At 47.1% G+C, this 19,603-nt stretch overlaps 1 protein-coding gene across 3 annotated transcripts in view; it reads right to left on the bottom strand.

Moving 5' to 3' along the window:
* Positions 1-19,538, bottom strand: part of HMCN1 (hemicentin 1) — a 459,307-nt gene extending 439,769 nt beyond the window's left edge. For 2 of the 3 annotated variants that reach the window (XM_051820384.2, XM_070055057.1), the window contains exon 1: positions 19,154-19,534. In XM_051820384.2, coding sequence (XP_051676344.2) covers positions 19,154-19,421 — 268 coding nt within the window. In that variant the 5' untranslated portion in view covers positions 19,422-19,534. Of the gene's footprint in view, positions 1-19,153 lie in introns of all 3 variants that reach the window. The other variant, XM_070055058.1, reaches the window with a different exon arrangement.
* Between the last annotated feature and the right edge of the window lie 65 nt (positions 19,539-19,603).

Raw genomic sequence — 19,603 nt, 5'->3', positions numbered from 1 at the left:
AAAGGCCCAACAGTAGTCCATTGTGTAGACACACATCTGTACCCACTCATCTGAAGATGGACATTTAGGTCAATTCCATAGCCTGTCCCTTGTGAACAGTGCTGCAATCAACATGGACGTGCAGACATCTCATCAACACATTGATTGCATACCCCAAAGTGGAGCCGCTGAGTGTCCTGGGAGCTCTGCTTTTATATATTTTTTAAGACTGCTCTAGAGCTTTCCATGATGACTGTACTAACTTACTGTAAAGGCTGCCTATCTTCCAGGTCCTTGTTATCTCTCTTCTCTCAGTAATAGCCACTCTGTCCCATATCAGAGTACCTGGTTCATCTCCTCTCTCTGTAACTCCACCGCTCAAATAAATATCTTTTTTTAAAGATTTACTTTTATTTATTTGAAAGAAAGTTACAGAGACAGAGAGAGAGGTCTTCTATCCGCTGGTTCACTCCCCAATTGGCTGCAATGGTCGGAGCTGTGCGGATCTGAAGTCAGAAGCCAGGAGATTCTTCCAGGTCTCCCATACGGGTGCAGAGGCCCAAGGACTTGAGCCATCTTCTACTGCTTTCCCAGGCCATAGCAGAGAGCTGGATCAGAAGAGGAGCAGCCAGGACTAGAACTGGTACCCATATGGGATGCTGGCGCTTCAGACCAGGGCTTTAACCTGCTGCGCCACAGCACCGGCCCCAATAAATAATATCTTTAAAACACACACACACACATTAATAAATAACTGATGGTTAAAGTGGAAACAACAGTAGAAACTCAAAGTATTCTAGAACCAAATGACAACAGAAATACAACAGATCAAATCTTGAGATTGAACTAAAGTGGCTCACGAAAATAAGTGCATAAAATTAAAAGCCTTTAAATATCTGCATTATATACAAGAAAGATAAAAATGAATATTTAAATTCAGAAGTCAGAAAACAGAAAACAAAACTAAGGAAAACAGAAACTAAGAAATAAAAATAGGGCCACAAAGTAATAAAATAGCAAACAAAAATTGAGAAACAATCAAGAAAACCAAAGGCAGTTTTTTCGAAAAGGAAATGGATCTAAACTGAGCATGAGAATAGAAAGGCACAGCTAATACTGGAAAGAAACACTGAACCATAAGCATAAACTTTGTGCCATTTTTATCCTCACTGTAATTTCACAGGAAGAATTTTTAGCTTAAGAGTCAAATAAGATTTCTTCTGAGGTTTATGACGTTTTCTATATTAAATAAGAAATATACAATAGTCTATTTTTATTTGCTAACAATTGCTTCTTTGTTTGCTAACAAATGGGTATACAATTATATCAAATACTATGCATGCAACAATGGAGGTGATCATGACTTTCTCCTTTTAGCTATTAATATGATTTATTTTTTTAAATTTTTTTAAAAATTCATTTTATTATTTCAAATGCAGAGTTACAGAGAGGAAGCGGCAGAGAGAAAGATCTTCCATCTGCTGATTCACTCCCCAAATGGTCACAAAGCCTGGGCTGGGCCAAGCTGAAGCCAAGACCAAGCGCTTCTTGCAGGTCTCCCATGTGGGTACAAGGGCCTAACCACTTGGGCCATCTTCTGCTGCTTTTCCAGACCACAGCAGAGAGCTGCATTGGAAGAGGAGCAGCCAGGACTCGAACTGGCACCCGTATGGGATGCCAGTGCCACAGGTGGAGGCTTAGCCCACTATGCCACAGCATCAGCCCTTCAGAAATTTTACATTTTATCAAACATTTCTGTGAAAAGGGTAGGGTTTTCCATCTTAACTTTGTCATGGTATGGAAAGGTGGTTTCTCACATCATCATACGCTTCCTGGCCCCTGCATCTCCATACTCTTTTCCCATCATCAGATTTTTCCTTTTTGAAGTAAGATCCCTTTCACAGTAGAGAAAACTGTAGGCCCAAGCTATTTCTCAGGAGAGCCTCACAAGCATTCAGAGGAAACTACTCGTAACTGTCAAAATTACTTCCCAGCAGTAGGAAAAAGGAAAGACTTTCCATGAAGCAGCCTAACCAGGTACCAAATATCTGTGAGCACGTCAGCAGAAAGAAAAATTACAGGCCAGCTTTCCTTGTAAACATAGATGCAGCAGTTCTTAACTAAATATTAGCAGACCAATTCATCAATATATAAAAAGGAGTATATACAATCACCACATGGTTTTTAGTTTCAAGAATAAAAAGATTATTTAGCAACAGGAAATAAACCACGTTGGGGGCCGGCATTGTGGTGCTCGGGATTTTAATGTTCATTTGGGTACGATGTTTTTTAGAGACTTATTCACTGGCTTGCAGACGCATCAGCCTGGCCTTGGCCTTCACTGTCATGCCATCGTCCCTCATGCGCCATCAGACCTCCCTTCGTCATGCGGACACCTGTCCTGTTGGACTAGCAGCCACCGAACCCTCCCATGACCACATCTGAAATGATTACATCTGCCATGACCCTGTCTCCAAATTAGGGCACAATCTGAGGCATGGCAGGGTAGGACTTCCATTTAGGAATTTCTGGAAGACAAAGTTAAGCCCCTAGCAGGTCATCCAGCAATGAATACTAAAGAACCAAAACCCCTTAAATCTTTTACTAGGGAGAGTTTGCTTGTTCCATAAGTTTCTAATAAAATACTTGCATCAGAATATCGTAAGCTCAAATCCCTTTCTGGATAGGCAGAGAGCTCTTGTTAGCGAGGAAGAGAGCTCTTGGTAGCAGTTACAGAGAGAAGCATTAATATATCTGGGATGGTATTTAAGTCCTTTAAATAATTTGCATTTTTAAAAACCTGAATTTTACTTTTAAAGCATGCCATTTAGTACAGTTTTGTTGGATTTTTTTGACGATGCTGAGATACTTAATTTTGAAACGGGGAACATTACAGGGGAGCTAGGAATTCTGATGTGTGTTTGGAGTCCAGAGTACTTGGACCTCAGGTTTCTTTTCTTGGAAACTCCAAATACACCAAGCGCAGCAATTTTTCCATCAGCACCCCATCCTTGAGAGCTTGCCTTTAAGCATGTTCACAGAGGGTGGAGGAATTTCGCAACTTTCCCAGGCTGGAAGCCACACCGATTGTCACGAACAACACTTCAGGGCAACCGGTAGCCACACCGATTGTCACCAACAACACTTCAGGGCAACCGGTAGCCGCACTGATTATCACCACCAACTCTTCAGGGCAACCAGTAGCTGCACCGTTGGTCACCAGTCACCAACAACACTTCAGGGCAACCGGTAGCTGCACCGATGGTCACCAACAACACTTCAGGGCAACCGGTAGCTGCACCGATGGTCACCAACAACACTTCAGGGCAACCGGTAGCTGCACCGATGGTCACCAACAACACTTCAGGGCAACCGGTAGCTGCACTGACTGTCACCAACAACACTTCAGGGCAACCGGTAGCTGCACCGATGGTCACCAGTCACCAACAACACTTCAGGGCAACTGGTAGCCGCACCGACCGTCACCAACACTTCAGGGCAACCGGTAGCCACACCGATTGTCACGAACACTTCAGGGCAACTGGTAGCCGCACCGACTGTCACCAACAACACTTCAGGGCAACCGGTAGCCGCACCGATTGTCACCAACAACACTTCAGGGCAACCGGTAGCCGCACCGACTGTCTCCAACAACACTTCAGGGCAACTGGTAGCTGCTCTGGCCAGGCTCAGGAGACAGTGGTGCAGAGGAGGAGATGGAGCAGTATGTGAAGCGCACTTGTTCTTTAATGTACCAAGTAGGTCAATAAAATACAGTATTTCACTAAGCAATAGAGAACAAAAATCTAAAAACTTACTGTACTATACTACCACGGAGATTTTTTATTTGTCTTTTTGTTTTTTTTGTCATTTTGTTTGTTTTTAAATCTGAGAGCAACAGAACATGAGAGAGAATGCTCTCCAGATCCTGTCGCGTCTGGGGCTGGGCCAGGGTAGAGGTGCGGAGCTGGGAATGGAGCCCAGCTCTCCCGGTTACCTGAGGTATCACTGCTGCCTCCCAGACGTGAGGCAGGAAGCTGGAGTCAGGAGCTGCAGCCAAGTGTCCAACCCAGACACTCCAGTATGGGATGTGGGTGGCTTCCTGATACTCAGCCACTAGGCTCACCACCTGTCCATTAACTGGCATTTTAGAGCCGCCTTTTATTAAACATACTAAATTAGTCTTTCTTTATATAATTGGTTTAGATTTGACTTGTTTATTGATTTTTTTAAAGATTTATTTATTTATTTGAAAGGCAGAGTTACAAAGACGCAGAGGCAGAGAGAGGTCTTTCATCCGCTGGCTCACTCCCCAGATGGCCGCAACGGCTGACACTGAGCTGATCTGAAGCCAGGAGCCAGAAGCTTCTTCTTGGTCTCCCACGCGGGTGCAGGGGCCCAAGCACTGGGCCATCTTACACTGCTTTCCCAGGCCATAGGCCATAGCAGCTAGGACTAGAACCGGCACCCGTATGGGATGCCAGCACTGCAGGCGGCGGCTTTACCAAATATGCCACAGTGCTGGTCCTATTGATTTTGTAACTCATTGTTGCTTCTAGCCTCCTGCCACTCCTTCCTTTGGATTCCCCTCCCAACTGCCTTTTTTTTTTTTTTTTTTTTTTTTTTTTTTTTTTTTTTTTTTTTTTGACAGGCAGAGTGGACAGTGAGAGAGAGAGAGACAGAGAGAAAGGTCTTCCTTTGCCGTTGGTTCACCCTCCAATGGCTGCCGCGGCCAGTGCACCGCGCTGATCCAATGGCAGGAGCCAGGTGCTTCTCCTGGTCTCCCATGGGGTGCAGGGCCCAAGCACTTGGGCCATCCTCCACTGCCTTCCCGGGCCACAGCAGAGAGCTGGCCTGGAAGAGGGGCAACCGGGACAGAATCCGGTGCCCCGACCAGGACTAGAACCCGGTGTTCTGGCGCCGCTAGGTGGGGGATTAGCCTGTTGAACCACGGCGCCGGCCATTCTCCCCCAATTTTTAACACAGTCTTTACATTCACACTGGCCCCATACCTAATTCTTGATTAGTTTAGTTAGAGGTACAAATCTGGGGCTCAGCCCTTTGAAGATATTATCTTTAAATTATAAACTATTTTCATTTGAAAGACAGATCCGTTTTATCCACTCCCTAGATAGGTGTAAGGGCCAGGGATGAGCCGGGCCGAAGCAAGGAGCCAGGAACTGAATCCAGGTCTCTCCTGTGGGGGGCAGGGACCAAGCACTTGAGCACTCACTGCTGCCTCCGGGGTGCGCAGTAGCAGAAAGCTGGACAGAGAGCGGAAGGGGCCGGGGGCTCAAAGCAGCCACTGCGGTCTGCGCTTACATGAAGATGATCGGTCTCCTTATTTCCTTATTCAGTGTCAAAGTACAGACCTGAGTTTGTTTTTCCTGTGTGGAACTTGGTTTGCCTCCCTAACCTGAGGACTTCAGCTGTTATTAAACTCTGGGCCATTCTTTCAAATATTTCCTCTTCCCGTCTCTGTAGTCTCCCCTTCATCAAATCCCGTTACTCGTGTTTCAGATACTATTTTCTTTTCCAGTCCTCTTTGTTGTTCCCATTCCCGTTTCTCTTTTTGCTATATTCAGGGCGACTTTCTCAAATCTTTCATTCGTTTCCCTTCTGTTCTAACTGATCTCTTTAAGCCATCTCTTACGTTTCTGTTGTCAATCAACTGTGTTCAGTTTTTTATTTTCAGAAGTTTCATTTGGCTCTTTTTCAAATTTATCTTTTTTAAAAATCACATGCTCTTCAACTTTGCAGGCTTTTCAATATGGCTCTGTTATTTCTACTTCTTAGAGGGGGACAAAGCCCACAGCTGGGGGAGAGGCCTGCACCCCTCTCGCCTCACAGGCACCCGAAGGACACAGCCCTGCCACCGCCATGGCTGAGGCCGTGCAGCTCCAGAACCCTGACAACAATGTGCCGTTGCCTAGACGACCCAGGCTGTGGGATTTTGCGAAGGCAGCCCCAAGGAACGCACTGCGGTCCCTGTGTACCCCACACATGGATCACAACTAAAGGAATACACTTTGTGCATTTTGAGAGTTCGCTAATAAAGCTGCCAGTGCTGCACAAGGAAGACAAAGACCCACCACTTGGAGCTTTTTTCCCCCCAAGACTTAACTGAAGCACGGAAGGTGCCCAGTCCAGTGCCCAGAGTGCATCAGAAATAAAGCGGGAGCTGTTATTAGAAACGGTGCTACAGCGAAGCTGAAGCCCGGGGCAGTGAGGAGGTGTGTCCTCGGCAGGAGGCAGCCGCGCAGCAGGTCGGATGCTGGCAGCAGACTCTCCCGGGGCCCAAGCCCCGTTCTTAAACTTCCACCCAGGCCCCAGTCAGGACCTGGCCACCAGCACGTGTTCCCGTTCTTGCTCACCATCATCAATTCCCGCTTTGGCTGAGCCAGGCTCTCCCCTGCCGAAGCGGCCTCCCCAGCGTGACGCCACGCGCCCCGAGACCTCCGGGTTGGGGCAGTCAGCGTTCCGTCCATTGCCGACCCTCATGCCCCTGCCTTCAGAGGAAGCACCGGCCGGTTCAAGGTGCACGCTGCCTAGGAACTCCCTTTCATCACTGTCAACTGCCTCCTACAGGCTTGGCACTTCTTGCTGAACAAACGTCTGATGCCTGTCTTCCTCAGTCCTGCAGGCTCTTTTTATGTAGGTTACTTTAGCACCCAAGTGCAACTCAGCAGCTGCACGGTCCTAAAGATCAGTCCCACCATCTTCATTTTGACTTCTTTTCCCACACACGCAAACTGCCATGATGGATCACTCTGGCTACCCTGAGCAGCAACCCCAACTTCCTTGTTAAGTTGTCGTCTGCATGTAACATCCCAGCGCCTGTCAGTCCAATACATCCAGACTGGACCCTGCAATCTGTCAGTTCAGCCCCTCTCCAGTCACGACTCTTCTCAACCACATCCTACTGGCTGGGTCACACTTGTTCAACAAAACCCCAGTCCGGCATCTAACTGGCAGTCAGCCTCAGGAGTGAAGCCCAGCTGCTGGAGGCCCTGTCGGAAACCACAGTCAGTGGCGTTTGTGCATTACGAATCCACCTTCCGAACCACAACCTGAGAAGCCTTCCACGTGGCCACCGTCAGCCTTTGATTCCCACATTCCCTCCTCATCAAATAGCCCTCCTTTCCGTTCTCTGTGGAAATGAAAGGGAGGGGCCCACCAGACAGGAAATCAAACCCTGAATGCCCACCTACCACCACCCCAACAGTGCCTACCCTTGGTCTGCTTCTCACCCTTCACACGGAACCAAGGTCTTCTCCCACAACCGGTCCCTCCTCCTTGCACGCCAACCCTTCATCAACGCCCTGGTTCCACAAGTTATCCAGTCTCTCCTCGGCACTTTCTGTCTCTCAGTCTATTCTTTTCCAACAGTACCTACGCGTCCTCTGCTCCTCCCCACGCTCATCAGTTCTAAGTCCTGGGAGTGAGAATTCTCTGTGTATGGCAGACTGTGCTAGGTATCCTACAGCCGCTCGCTCGTGTACTCAACCTCCCAAGGTGGGTAACATCAGCCCAGCTTACTGAAACTGAAGCCCAAGGGAGTTCCCATCACACAGCAGTCGACTAGTGAAGCCAGGCCGCCAACTGCAGAGTGCCTGCTGTGACTACGGAGTTAGCTACGCTTAACCAAAGCAACACTGGACTCAACAGCCCTGTTTCCTTACCCCGGACTGCAACCTTCTGGCTCTACAACTCTTTTTTTAGCTTAACAGTATTTAGTCTTTACTTTCAGGAAACTTATAAATGGATAATGTAAACAACCTCTTCTGCTTAAAGCTAACTTTTTAGAATCCCAAACGCTGCCTGTTCCTGTTTCTATTCTCCTGGACTCTCTTTTCCAGAACCCTTGTATGAACTTCCTTTCCTCTGACTGCCTGGCAAATGCAGTGTTCATAGTTCTATCCTGTCTCCTTTCTGTTCTCAGTCTACACACACTCCTTGGATGAGCTCATCTACTCCGAGGGCTTCGGCTGTCATTTGCATAGGTTTCCAGCAATCAGAACAGATACTCAGCGCTATTTATACACCACCGACTGATGGAAACGCCAAGGAGCCCTACCTGCAGACAGGCCACCCAAACAGACCCACCCAAGGAGACACTGACTGTGATAAATGCACCATCACTGACTGGTATCTGGCTCTCAGACTTGCAAACTCAGAAACTTGACACTGTCAGAATTCTTCAAACAATAGAGAATGATATATACAACTGGTATGCCAAAATGTGAGTTACCAGGGAGGACAATGTCTGGTGAACGTGATGGATGCTCCAGTCTGACCAGAGCCTTCTCTCCCAGTAAGGAAAGTATATGAGGATAAATTATCACAAGATTCCTTAGTGAGGTTGCAACCAGAGAGAGGACAGCTCATGGTACGATCCAAATATGTAATGACATCATTACATATTTATAAGAATAAACAGTCTATCACCACAGTTGGAACCCTGTGAAGGGTGTACTAGCTACTCAAGTGTAGAATGAACTCACATCTTGAGCCCTAGTTAGAACTTGCTTAACTCTTCTGAAGTCTGTGTCTGCTGACCTCGTGTACTTTGTGCTGTTATTTATTTTGGATAACTTAATGTATAAGGAGCACATTATCAGACTCACTACTCTGGGAGTCAATCGCTTTTCCACTGTGAGCACACTGCACATCCCAAACTCCAGAAGGCAATCGCATTTCCCGGTTTTCTATGTTCTTAGGGACAACTCCAGTCCATCAGACTCTTAACAGATCAGAAACCTGTCCCCCACTCTCTGCCCAGGTCACCGCAGTGTCTCCCCTGTGTGTTGCAGTGCCTGTAGACTGCAGCTCCAGGACCACCAAGCCCTCCTGCTCCAATGCATCCAAGGGTTAGAGAAATAAAACGAAAATCCAGTCATGTCACTCCTCACTGCCAGTCCTTCCAGGCTCCCATCAGCTTTCAGAACGAAATCCCAACTCCTTAATGCTTTGATTAAACTGCTTGTATTCATGTGTTTTCCTCAGGTTTCAGTCCAGAACACACTACCTCCAGGCAACATTTGCCGACTCTTACCCTCCTAAATTCAGGCCCAGGTGCACTGCTCTGGACTCACACATCACCGATGCTTCTTCCCAGCACAAAATGTTGTGTATTACCAATTGTCCTGGCCTCCATCTCCTAGACTATTAGCTTCTTCTAAGCTCTGACTCATGGCTTTGAACCAATAGCACCCAGCAGAGTCACTGATAAATATTAAGGAGTCTGTTACTGACTGACCAGAGAGTGACTACGTGAATGAATGAATGTTACAGCTTATCTTTTGGGTCTGCTGATTCTCTTGCAGGTTTCCCAATGATGAGCTGGGGCTCAAGGGGAAAGAGCCGCAAAGAACCCCGCTTCTCAAACGGTCTATCAGATGGTGCTGCGGTGGAGCTGGCTTGTCCTTTGCCTGCAGGCTGATGAACAGCCAAGTCATTTTAGACTTGGTAGATATTTTCTTAATTTTTTCACCTTACAAAGCATTTATTATACTATTTTCCTTGATAACTGGTTTCTCTAAAGAACCTATTGAATCTTCACAGACAAACACGAGTTACTGAACAGGCAGAGCAACCGTATTTGTTCTACAGCGCTTTAAAAAGACGTTCACATACGAGCATTATTTTAATTTAATCAAAGGAACATCACTAAGATAGGCAAAGTTGATCATTACACTTTATACTTGACAAAAGCCTATTTTTTAAAAATTCTTATTCTCCAGAGATGGGGAATTCTTATGGGATTATCAGAAAAGTCTAAACTAAGTTTAAGAATCCCTGTGGACTTATGCAAAGCACCTATAGATGTGGATCCTTTGCACCTTGGAAATTAGTCTGTGTGGCAGTCCTTGAGTCAGTCCAGTGAATACCAGAAGGTAGGAGGACTGACAACATGCAGCCCAGACACTCCAGACTGTTGGCAAATGCCCCAAACCTCACCTGCATATATAAACACCCAAGACTTCGGCATTACCCAGGTCTTGTCTCCACCATTCATTCATTTACCCATCCATTTATCAAGCATATTTTGACCGTTCACTGGGTGCCAAGCCTAGAAATTGAATGAAGCAATCTTGCCAAGGAGACTACTCAGGGGAAAAAGTAAATAAGCAAAACTATGAAGACTATCAAGAAAATTCATTGTCTGTCTAAATCATAAACAAAGCCAAATTCTGATTTAAGAGCAATAAATTTGAAGGTTGTTCCTCAACCAAAAACAAAAAAAAAAAAACCTTCAGGATTCTGTTAAATTGGAAACAGCCACAATACATTAGCAACATCTGATTGATCAACATTTAGTCTTTTCTCTTTGGAGAAAAGTATTAGCCATAGCAAAACATCTCCACATATCCTCAGGAAAGAGGCACTGACCCAAGACCCACTCTCCCAAATTAAAAGACTTTGCCATGCTGAGAAATAGTTATCATAGTCAAACCAAAATCTCTCACTCTTGCATTTTAGTGCGTTTGCTTCCAGTGGATTCCTCCTGATTCTAACAAATTGATCCCTTTCCTCATGAAAGCCTTCCTTCCTACAGACGTGCTAGGGGCCAGGGGAGATCTGCGCCTTCTTGGCTTCCACCTATACACATTGAAACTATTTCTCTTTGAAGTTCACTTCACATAGTTTGTGCAGGCTTTTCAAGGTCTGAATGTGTAATATTTTCTTGACAAATGGTTTTGAGTGATTTGTTATTGTTTAGAAACATATTCTAAGAGCATCTTTTTACTTAAACAAGTTCTAGAGCATCGTCTTAATAATGCAGGTCCTTGTGAGCCATACAAAGTCACTGAGTATTCAAGGTTTTATTAAAGCGAGACTCAGAGAAATCCAACGCTGACATTTCTCTCAAAATCAAGTTCTTGCTACTTTGAATCTCGTTTTACTCACTTATCTTTCACTATTCATGATTACTGAAACCATAGGCTTTGATAACAATCCACAACGCACTAACTTTACAGACAGAGAAATAGAGGTTTGGCAAGGTTAAATGATTTGCTTAAATGACAAGAATAAGGAACAGAATACAAGTCTCTGTTCCAAATTGGACTATTACATTACATTTGAATTTTGTAGATTACTGGTTGAATCAACTGTCAAAACTAACCGCAATTTCAAGGCAACCATTCCAAGAGCTGGAAACAGAAAAAGAGTTAAGATTTCCAATTCCTCTTCTATTCTCTTTTGAATCCTCTCCACACAGGATTTACTACCAAATCTTCAATGAAACTCCTCTTGCCGTGTCATCAACAACTTCCACACTGCTAAAGGTATTAGCCAATTCTCAATTCTCCTTGGATAACAGTGTCCTCCCGCCCTCCCTGAATTCAATTCCTCTCACTACTCGGCTTCTTCATCCTCATGTCATCCCAGGTCTGGCTCCTCAGAAATTCCTTCTACTCTGTTTAAGGTCAGTCCCTTAGTGGTCCCATCTTGTCTGGTGGTCCCAAATACTACTGACATGTATCCCAAGTTTACCTCTCTCCAGACCTCTCCCTTTGAACTCTAATCTCATATATCCAACTACCTTAATATCTCCTCCTAGGCATCAAAAGGTAACTCAAACTTCAATACGCCCCCGCCTCTTCTCCTCCATCTCGGGACACAGCCATCTGCGCTTCTGTTCACTCAAGGCGAATTCTCAGACCCTGTATTATGCTTGTAGTCCCATCGTTAAATTACTCTGGCTGCATTTTCAAGCTATACCAAAAAGGGTCAAACATTTCTCAAAACTTACCCAACTCTACTTCATGCAAGATATACTATCTTCTCCCTGAATTATACAATAGTCCCTCTTCTGTTCTGTTTCTGCCTTTTGCCTATTCTCAAACAACAGAATTCACTTAAGTTAGGTCACTTCACTACTGTCTTCAAAACCCTAAAATGACCCACTTGTAAAAGCCAAGTCACAGTGCTGACAATCCTTTCCTGGACTGGCTGGATTTCTGATCTCTTCTACCTCCTCCCTACCACTGTGTTCCCAACACTCCGGTCTCTTCACTGTCCCTGCACGTACCAAGATGCTCTTGCCAGGCCGCCTTATCATCAGCTGTTCTCTGCCTCTAACAGTCTTTCCCGAGATATCATCACTGTTCCCTTTCTCACCTCCTTCAAATCCTAGTTCCAAGTGACCTTTTCAAGGCCAACGTTGTGGTGTAGCAGATGAAGCCATCACCTGTGACACAGGCATCCCATGAGTGCTGGTTCGTGTTCCAGCTGCTCTACTAGCGGCCTGGGAAAAGCGGCAGAAGATGGCCCAAGTCTGGGCCTCTGTTACCCATGTGGGAGACCAGGATGTATCTCCTGGCTTCAGCCTGGCCCAGTGCTGGCTGTTGCAGCCATCTGGGAAGTGAACCAGTGGATAGAAAATCTTGTCTGTCCCTTTCTGTATGTAATTCTTTGAAATAAGTAAATACATTTAAAAAAAAAAAAAGTGACCTTTTCAACTGGGGCCTTCCCTAACCACATTTAAAATTCCAACACCCTCGCCGGCGCCGCGGCTCACTAGGCTAATCCTCCACCTTGCGGCAGCGGCACACTGGGTTCTAGTCCCAGTTGGGGCGCCGGATTCTGTCCCGGTTGCCCCTCTTCCAGGCCAGCCCTCTGCTGTGGCCAGGGAGTGCAGTGGAGGATGGCCCAGGTGCTTGGGCCCTGCACCCCATGGGAGACCAGGAAAAGCACCTGGCTTCTGGCTCCTGCCATCGGATCAGCGCGGTGCGCCGGCCACAGCGCGCCGGCCGCGGCGGCCATTGGAGGGTGAACCAACGGCAAAGGAAGACCTTTCTCTCTGTCTCTCTCACTGTCCACTCTGCCTGTCAAAAAAAAAAAAAAAAAAAAATCCCAACACCCTCAATCCACTTCAAGTTCCCAGGCCCTTTTTCTGCTTTATTTTCAAACATACCATATGTACTTTAAAAATTTTCTGTGTTGCCTGTGCCCATCCCCATAGAACCCAGGCTCCACATGTACAGGAGTCTGTACCTGTTTTATCCCCTTTCACTCCTCAGTTCCTGAGATACAACAAGTGAGTGAGGGAGTGAATGCCTAAGTGAACAAGTAAACACAGACTGGCATAAAGCATCCTGGAAAGGAAAGAGAGATGTAATTCTAACAAAAAGGAAGGGAAGTTTTCTTAAAAAATAAAAAATTTATTTTTCATCTACTAGAAAGGCAAAGTGAGAGCAGCTGAGCCCAAGAGAGCGTTTCGTGCCCCTCACTGAATCACTTCCCGAATGTCTACAACAGCTGCGGCTGGGTCAGCCCAAAGGCAGTAGCCCTGAGCTCCATCTAGGTCTCCCACATGGGTGGAAAGCTACCTCCCGGGATGCATCAGCAGGAAAGCGGATTCGAAGCAGAGTAACCAGAGCTCAAGTCAGCCCTCTGACGTGAGATGTGCGGGTCCCAGGTAGCAGCTTGATCTGCTATGTCACAAGGCTGTCCCAAAAGAGGACTTTTCTTTCTACAAAGCAACTCACTCTCTCTCCTTCTGCCTTATAGAGAGGAAGGAAAATAAGAGACTAGTGATCAAAGCTACAAAGAGAGACCATTAGCCCTCCCTAAAGTTGTGCTTTGAAGAAGACAGGAACACATTTTGAGAACTGTAAAAGCACAAAACTTATGTTGTATTAGTTGGCATTTTTGCTACTTGAGAGTAACTTTATACAGGAAGGAGGTTTATTTTGGCTCTCAGATCTAAAGATTCACAGTCCAAGATCAGGTGAGCACCGCTGGTTCAACCCCTAGTGATTGTGTCCCTGCTGGCAGAGACCAGACGTGGCACGGCACAGAGCACCACGCAGCAAGAGACAGAGAGCAAGCCATGTCTGTGTCTCTACCAACCTCATCTTCCTCCCTCTCTCTCCCTTACATAGTCACCAGGTTTCAATCATGAGGGAGAGGGAGGCACAGGGAAAGGCCTCCCCCACAACATCTAGTGCAGGGTGGGCCATTTCTGCCAAGGGTCATTTGGATACTCATAACATCATTTGTGGGCCACACAAACTTAGCAACTTAAAAGTTAGCTGGCTACAGATTCACCCAATTTCAAGTCCAGCTGTGGCTGCCTTGGCAGGACCAGACCACATGATTTCCCTGGCTTCATGCAGCCCGTGGGCCAGACATTCCCCGCTCCAATCTAGTTCTAATCACTTCCCAAAGGTCCCACCTGTAAATACCACAGCTGGGTTAAGTTGCCACCCTTTTGGTACAATGAATTTATGACTCTGGGGTTTAAACTCCTGAGTTCAGAGGCCAGACCATAATAAAACCATAGCATATTTAAGAATGAAGAAGTCTGGGCTGGCGCTGTGGTGTAGCCGGTAAAGCCGCCACTTTAGTGCCAGCATCCCACATGGTTGCCGGTTTGAGTCCCGGCTGCTCCATTTCTGATCCAGCTCTCTGCTATGGCCTGGGCAGCACAGGATGGCCCAAGTCCTTGGGCCCCTGTACCCATGTGGGAGACCCAGAAGAAGCTCCTGGCTCCTGGATTCAGATCAGCCCAGCTCCAGCCATTGTGGCCATCGGGGGAGTGAACCACCAGATGGAGGAGCCCCCCCCCCCCGCCTCTCCTTCTCTGTGTAACTCTGACTTTCAAATAAATAAATAAATCTTTAAATAAAAAAAAAAGAATCAAGACTCTGACAACATATTGATGAAAATGCAAAGAAATCAGAACCTCATACACCATCACTATGGTGCACCTGTTATAGAAACACTTGGACAGTTCCTCAAACAATCAAATATGAAGTAATCATAAGCCAGCAATTGAATTCCCAGGTATATACCCAAGAGAAATGAAACCATATGTCCACACAGAAACAGGTACATGAATATTTATAACAGCATGGTTTACAATAGCAATGTGAAAATACCCAAATGTTCATAAGGGGCGAATAAAGGTTGTCTGTCATGCAGAATATTATGTGGCCGTGAAAGCTGAAGTCCTGATACACGGCACAACACCAGTGAATCTTCAAATGCAGAAGGCTACAAATCATGTGATACCACACGTATAAAGTCCAGAACTGGAAAATCTTCAGAGACAGACAAGTAGACTAGTGGCCACTCAGAGCTGGGCTCGGGATAAGAGAGGATGGGAGACAGATCCAGGGTGTGTGGGATTTATTTCTGAGGTAATGAAATATTCTAAAACTGGGTGACAGCTGAACCTATCTGAACACATCAAAAATCACCCAACTGGACATTTTAAGTGGACAAATTATATGGTATTGGAACTGCCTCTCAATGAAGCTGTTAATAATGAATATATCCAGTATTTTTGTTTGTTTCTTCTACTTAATACTATTGGTTGAATTCTGTAATTAATACAGTTACTCTTAAGTGTTGAAACTTAATTGAAAAGTGATCCCTGTTAAATATAAGAGTGAGAATAAGAGAGGGAAGAGATGTGCAATTCGGGACATGCTCAAGCTGACTTGCCCCAAACAGTAGAGTTAGAAACATACCAGGGGATTCCAATTCAACCCCATCAAGGTGGCATGTACCAATGCCATCTCACTAGTCCAAGTGATCAATTTCTGTTCACAATTGATCATAATGATAGGACTAAGAACCAAAGGGATCACATAAACAAGAATAGTGTCTGCAAATACTAACCGACAGAATAAAAAAGGGAGAAAACGATCCAACATGGGAAGTGAGATACACAGCAGACCCATAGAATGGCAGATGTCCTAAACAGCACTCTGGCCTCAGAATCAGCCCTTAAGGCATGCGGATCTGGCTGAAAAGCCCATGAGAGTATTTCAGGCATGGTAAGCCAAGACACTATGGCAAAAAAAAAAAAAAAAAAAAAAAAAAAAAAAAAAAAAAACACCTAAATGAAAGATCTCCACGAGTGAGATCCCAGTGGAAAGAACAGGTCATCAAAGGAGGTACCTTTCTCTGAAGGGAGGAGAGAACTTCCACTTTGACTATGACTTTGTCTAAGTGTGATCAGAGTCGGTGAACTCAAAAGGCTTCCATAGCCTTGGCAACTCATGACAAGAGCCTGGGGTGATTACTGATGCCATAAACAAGAGTGTCAATTTGTTAAGTCAACAACAAGAGTCACTGTGCACTTACTCCTCATGTAGGATCTCATGTAGGATATTCAAATCCAGTGCTGTACATTGTGATTTAATGCTATAACGAGTACTCAAACAGTATTTTTCACTTTGTGTTTCTGTGTGGGAGCAAACTGTTGAAATCTTTACTTAATATATACTAAACTGATCTTCTGTATATAAAGAGAATTGAAAATGAATCTTGATGTGAATGGAAGGGGAGAGGGAGTGGGAAAGGGGAGGGTTGCGGGTGGGAGGGAAGTTATGGGGGGGGAAGCCATTGTAATCCATAAGCTGTACTTTGGAAATTTATATTCATTAAATAAAAGTTAAAAAAATAATGAATATATCCACTGTGATTAAGGAACTGGAATAGCTACCTTAACCAACCATAGTTAACATCAACAGGTTGGCTTCCCTTCCTATGGTCCCCATTGTTTCTGGTAACTCCTTCTAGCCTAGGTGGGCCGCAGGTGCCGTGAGCTGGAGGACACAGCCTTCCTAATCACATATTCTGAACGGTTTTATCACCCCACTGTCAACCTGTTGGATCCTCCCTCCTCAAGGTCTGTATTTTCCATGTTCTACGTTTACACCCACCTGTACCCACACACCGCACCACCCACACACCGCACTACCCGCACACCGCACTACCCGCACACCGCACCACCCACACACCGCACACCGCACTACCCGCACACCGCACCACCCACACACCGCACCACAAACTGTAAAGCAGAGCTCCAAACTCATCACATGCAAAGGCCTAAAGATTCCTGTGAAAAGCCTTAGATTCTGTTCCAAATCGTAACGATCATCTCTTCTAGCTAAGTGCGATAGTGTATGCCAAAGGGCTACAATAGCTCGACTGTGTCAGTTATATTAAATTCCATACTTTATGCCTCTCCATGCCACTTGTGTCACCCAACCTTAAGATATGTTAGGAACTTTGAAAACAACCATACATAAAACAAAGTGTTAAAAAACGTCACAATTGGGGGACAGGCGCTGTGGCCTAGCAGGTGAAGACACTGCCTGCCATGCCAGCATCCCACATAGGCGCCGGTTCACTGGGAGATCCGAAAGAAGCTGCTGGCTCCTGGCTTTGGATTGGCCATTCAGGGAGGGAACAAATGACGGAAGACCTTAGTCTCTGTCTCTCCTGCTCCCTGTCTGTAACTCTACCTCTCAAATGCTTTTAAAAAGGCACAGTTAGAGGTGATCTTAGAGAGACAGGCATTTGGCATAGTGGGTAAGACATGGCTTGGGATATCCACATTGCATACTGGAGTGCCTGGGTTCGTGTCTTGGCTCCACTCCGATTCCAGCCTCCCGCTAATGCATACCGCAGGAGACAGCAGTTGGGTTCCTGCCACCCACTGGGAGACCTGACTTGGGTTCCCGACTTTGGGCTTCAATGTGGCCCAGCTTGAGTGGTGGTGGCATTTGGGAAGTGAACCAGTGGGCAGGAGCGCTCTGTCTCCATCCAATTAATCAATCAATCAAACTAAAGAAGAAGTGACCTGATATTCAAATCCAGTTCCATCATTTCGCAGTTGGGGAAGCTGAGATTCAGAAAGGTGAACTGACTTCTAATGTGACTCAGTGAAAGTGCTAATCCTCTCCAAGCTGGTCACTAATCAGAACTAGCAGGAAATCGGAACTCTCAATGATCACGCACAGAGAGAAAAGGGTATGCAAAGACACTATCACAGTGTCAGTCTATTAAAAACACTAAGCCAAAGACACTCTTTATCTTCAAAAATTTGTCTTCAACGACAAACACCGGCCCACTTCTCTACTTTGGATCACGAAGGAAACAATTTTGTTGAATTGTAAATGCAACTGATTTTATGAAACCAAGTTAAATTGATAATTTCTCATTTACTTTAGATCAAAACAGCTCTAATTTATGAGTCATCACCTGTTATTAGCATGCCACATTTTTCTCACTCTGAAATGATTGCTAAACTGTAGGAAAGTCAACTCCAGCAATTCTCAAAGTTCCCCATTTGGTAATCAACAACCACAGTACAATCCATTCTAATTTTACATACCACTTCTGAATGTCATGATAGATCAGTTCCCATTAATTTTGTGGAACAAACAGGCAATTCGTGTATCCTGTTTGCAGCAAAAACGATTCCCCAAGAGCTTTCTAGGGCGGGGGGGGGGGGGCAAATTGCGGCGCCAGAGAAAAGTTTTTACACTTTAGCCAACGTCAGCTCTGTCCCTATAAAAGCAACACTTAGTCTCCGCAAAACAACAAAGCTTCGAACTGCGTAACAGGCTTCTTGACACTGAACAGAGAGACCACAGCGTAGGGGGTGTCCCAGCAAGACGGTCAACACGTAAACGACCACTCAATTCTTCATTCGCGTATGAAGTGCATTTCCTGGCTAATCAACGTAGCAATAAGAAATGCACGCGTATATTCCCCAAGAGCAGGACTGGTTATTTTCATCATTCCAGGGCCAGGAAAATCCCAGAAGGTTCCACTCGCCCTAAACAGCTGACTCGTACCCCAAGCAACGCTGAGCGCCGACGAGAGCCCCTGTCTGTGTCCCGGGGGTGCTCGGTGCGGCGCCCTCCCGGCGAAGTGTCCAGAGAGGACCGGACGAGCGGGGGACGCGAGGGCCACCGCCGGCCAGGGCTCCCCGCTGCGCTAACGACGCCCAGGTGGACCCCGCCGGCCGGCCCGGCGCCCGACGCCCACCCAGCCAGGGCTTCCCAGGGAAACCGGAGCCGGCGCGGCAGCGGAACCCCATCGCCCTTCCTGGGGCGTAAGCGAAGCGCTGCGGCTTCCACCGCCTCCCGCGGGCGCAGGCAGGGCGAGCGGCGGCACGGTCTCCACCCACGCCGCACAGCGGCCACGACGCGGGGCTGCGCTCGTCGCGTCCCGTCCTCGGGCCCCGTGGGACCGGCCCCCACCCTCCCCGGCGCTCCAGGTGCGGGACCCCGCGCGGGCGCCCTGGCTCCCGGGCTGGTGCAGGGCAGCCGGGGGCGGCGGGCGCCTCTTTGTTGCCCCTGCGCGCGGCCGCACGCACCCGGAGACTTCCTGACGAGGGGAAAAAACCAAGACCCCTTACCTGGGTCGTGGAAGGGCACCAGGGCGAAGTTGAAGAGTGGCCTCTTCGGTCTTTTCAGAGACGTCTCCAGGATCTTGGAGGCCCCTTCGATGACCTGGACGAGGTCGTCGTACATGGAGCCGGTCACATCGAACACAAAAGCCAAGGTGGAAGCCCCCTCGGGCACGTCCCGGGCGCCGGCAGCCGCCTCGGGGCTCGCGTCCCCGGCGAGCGCGGAGCCCAGCAGAGCGCACAGGAGCGCGGCGCGGGCCGCCTCCCTGGGGACCATCTTCCCGGCCGGCTTCGGCCGCGTCCTCTCCGCTCTGCGCGCAGCGCCCCTGCACGTCCGCGCATCCGATGCCGGCGCGCGGGGCCGGCGCGGGTGGAGCCGAGGACCCGAGGGGACGGGCGCCGCCGACGCGCCCGAGCTCCGAGCCTATGGGCGCGCGGCCCGGGCGCGGCGCGTGGCGT

This window comes from Oryctolagus cuniculus, chromosome 13 (genome assembly GCF_964237555.1).
Source record: "Oryctolagus cuniculus chromosome 13, mOryCun1.1, whole genome shotgun sequence".
Classification (NCBI taxonomy): domain Eukaryota; kingdom Metazoa; phylum Chordata; class Mammalia; order Lagomorpha; family Leporidae; genus Oryctolagus; species Oryctolagus cuniculus.
This window is presented reverse-complemented; position numbering and strand designations above follow the sequence as displayed.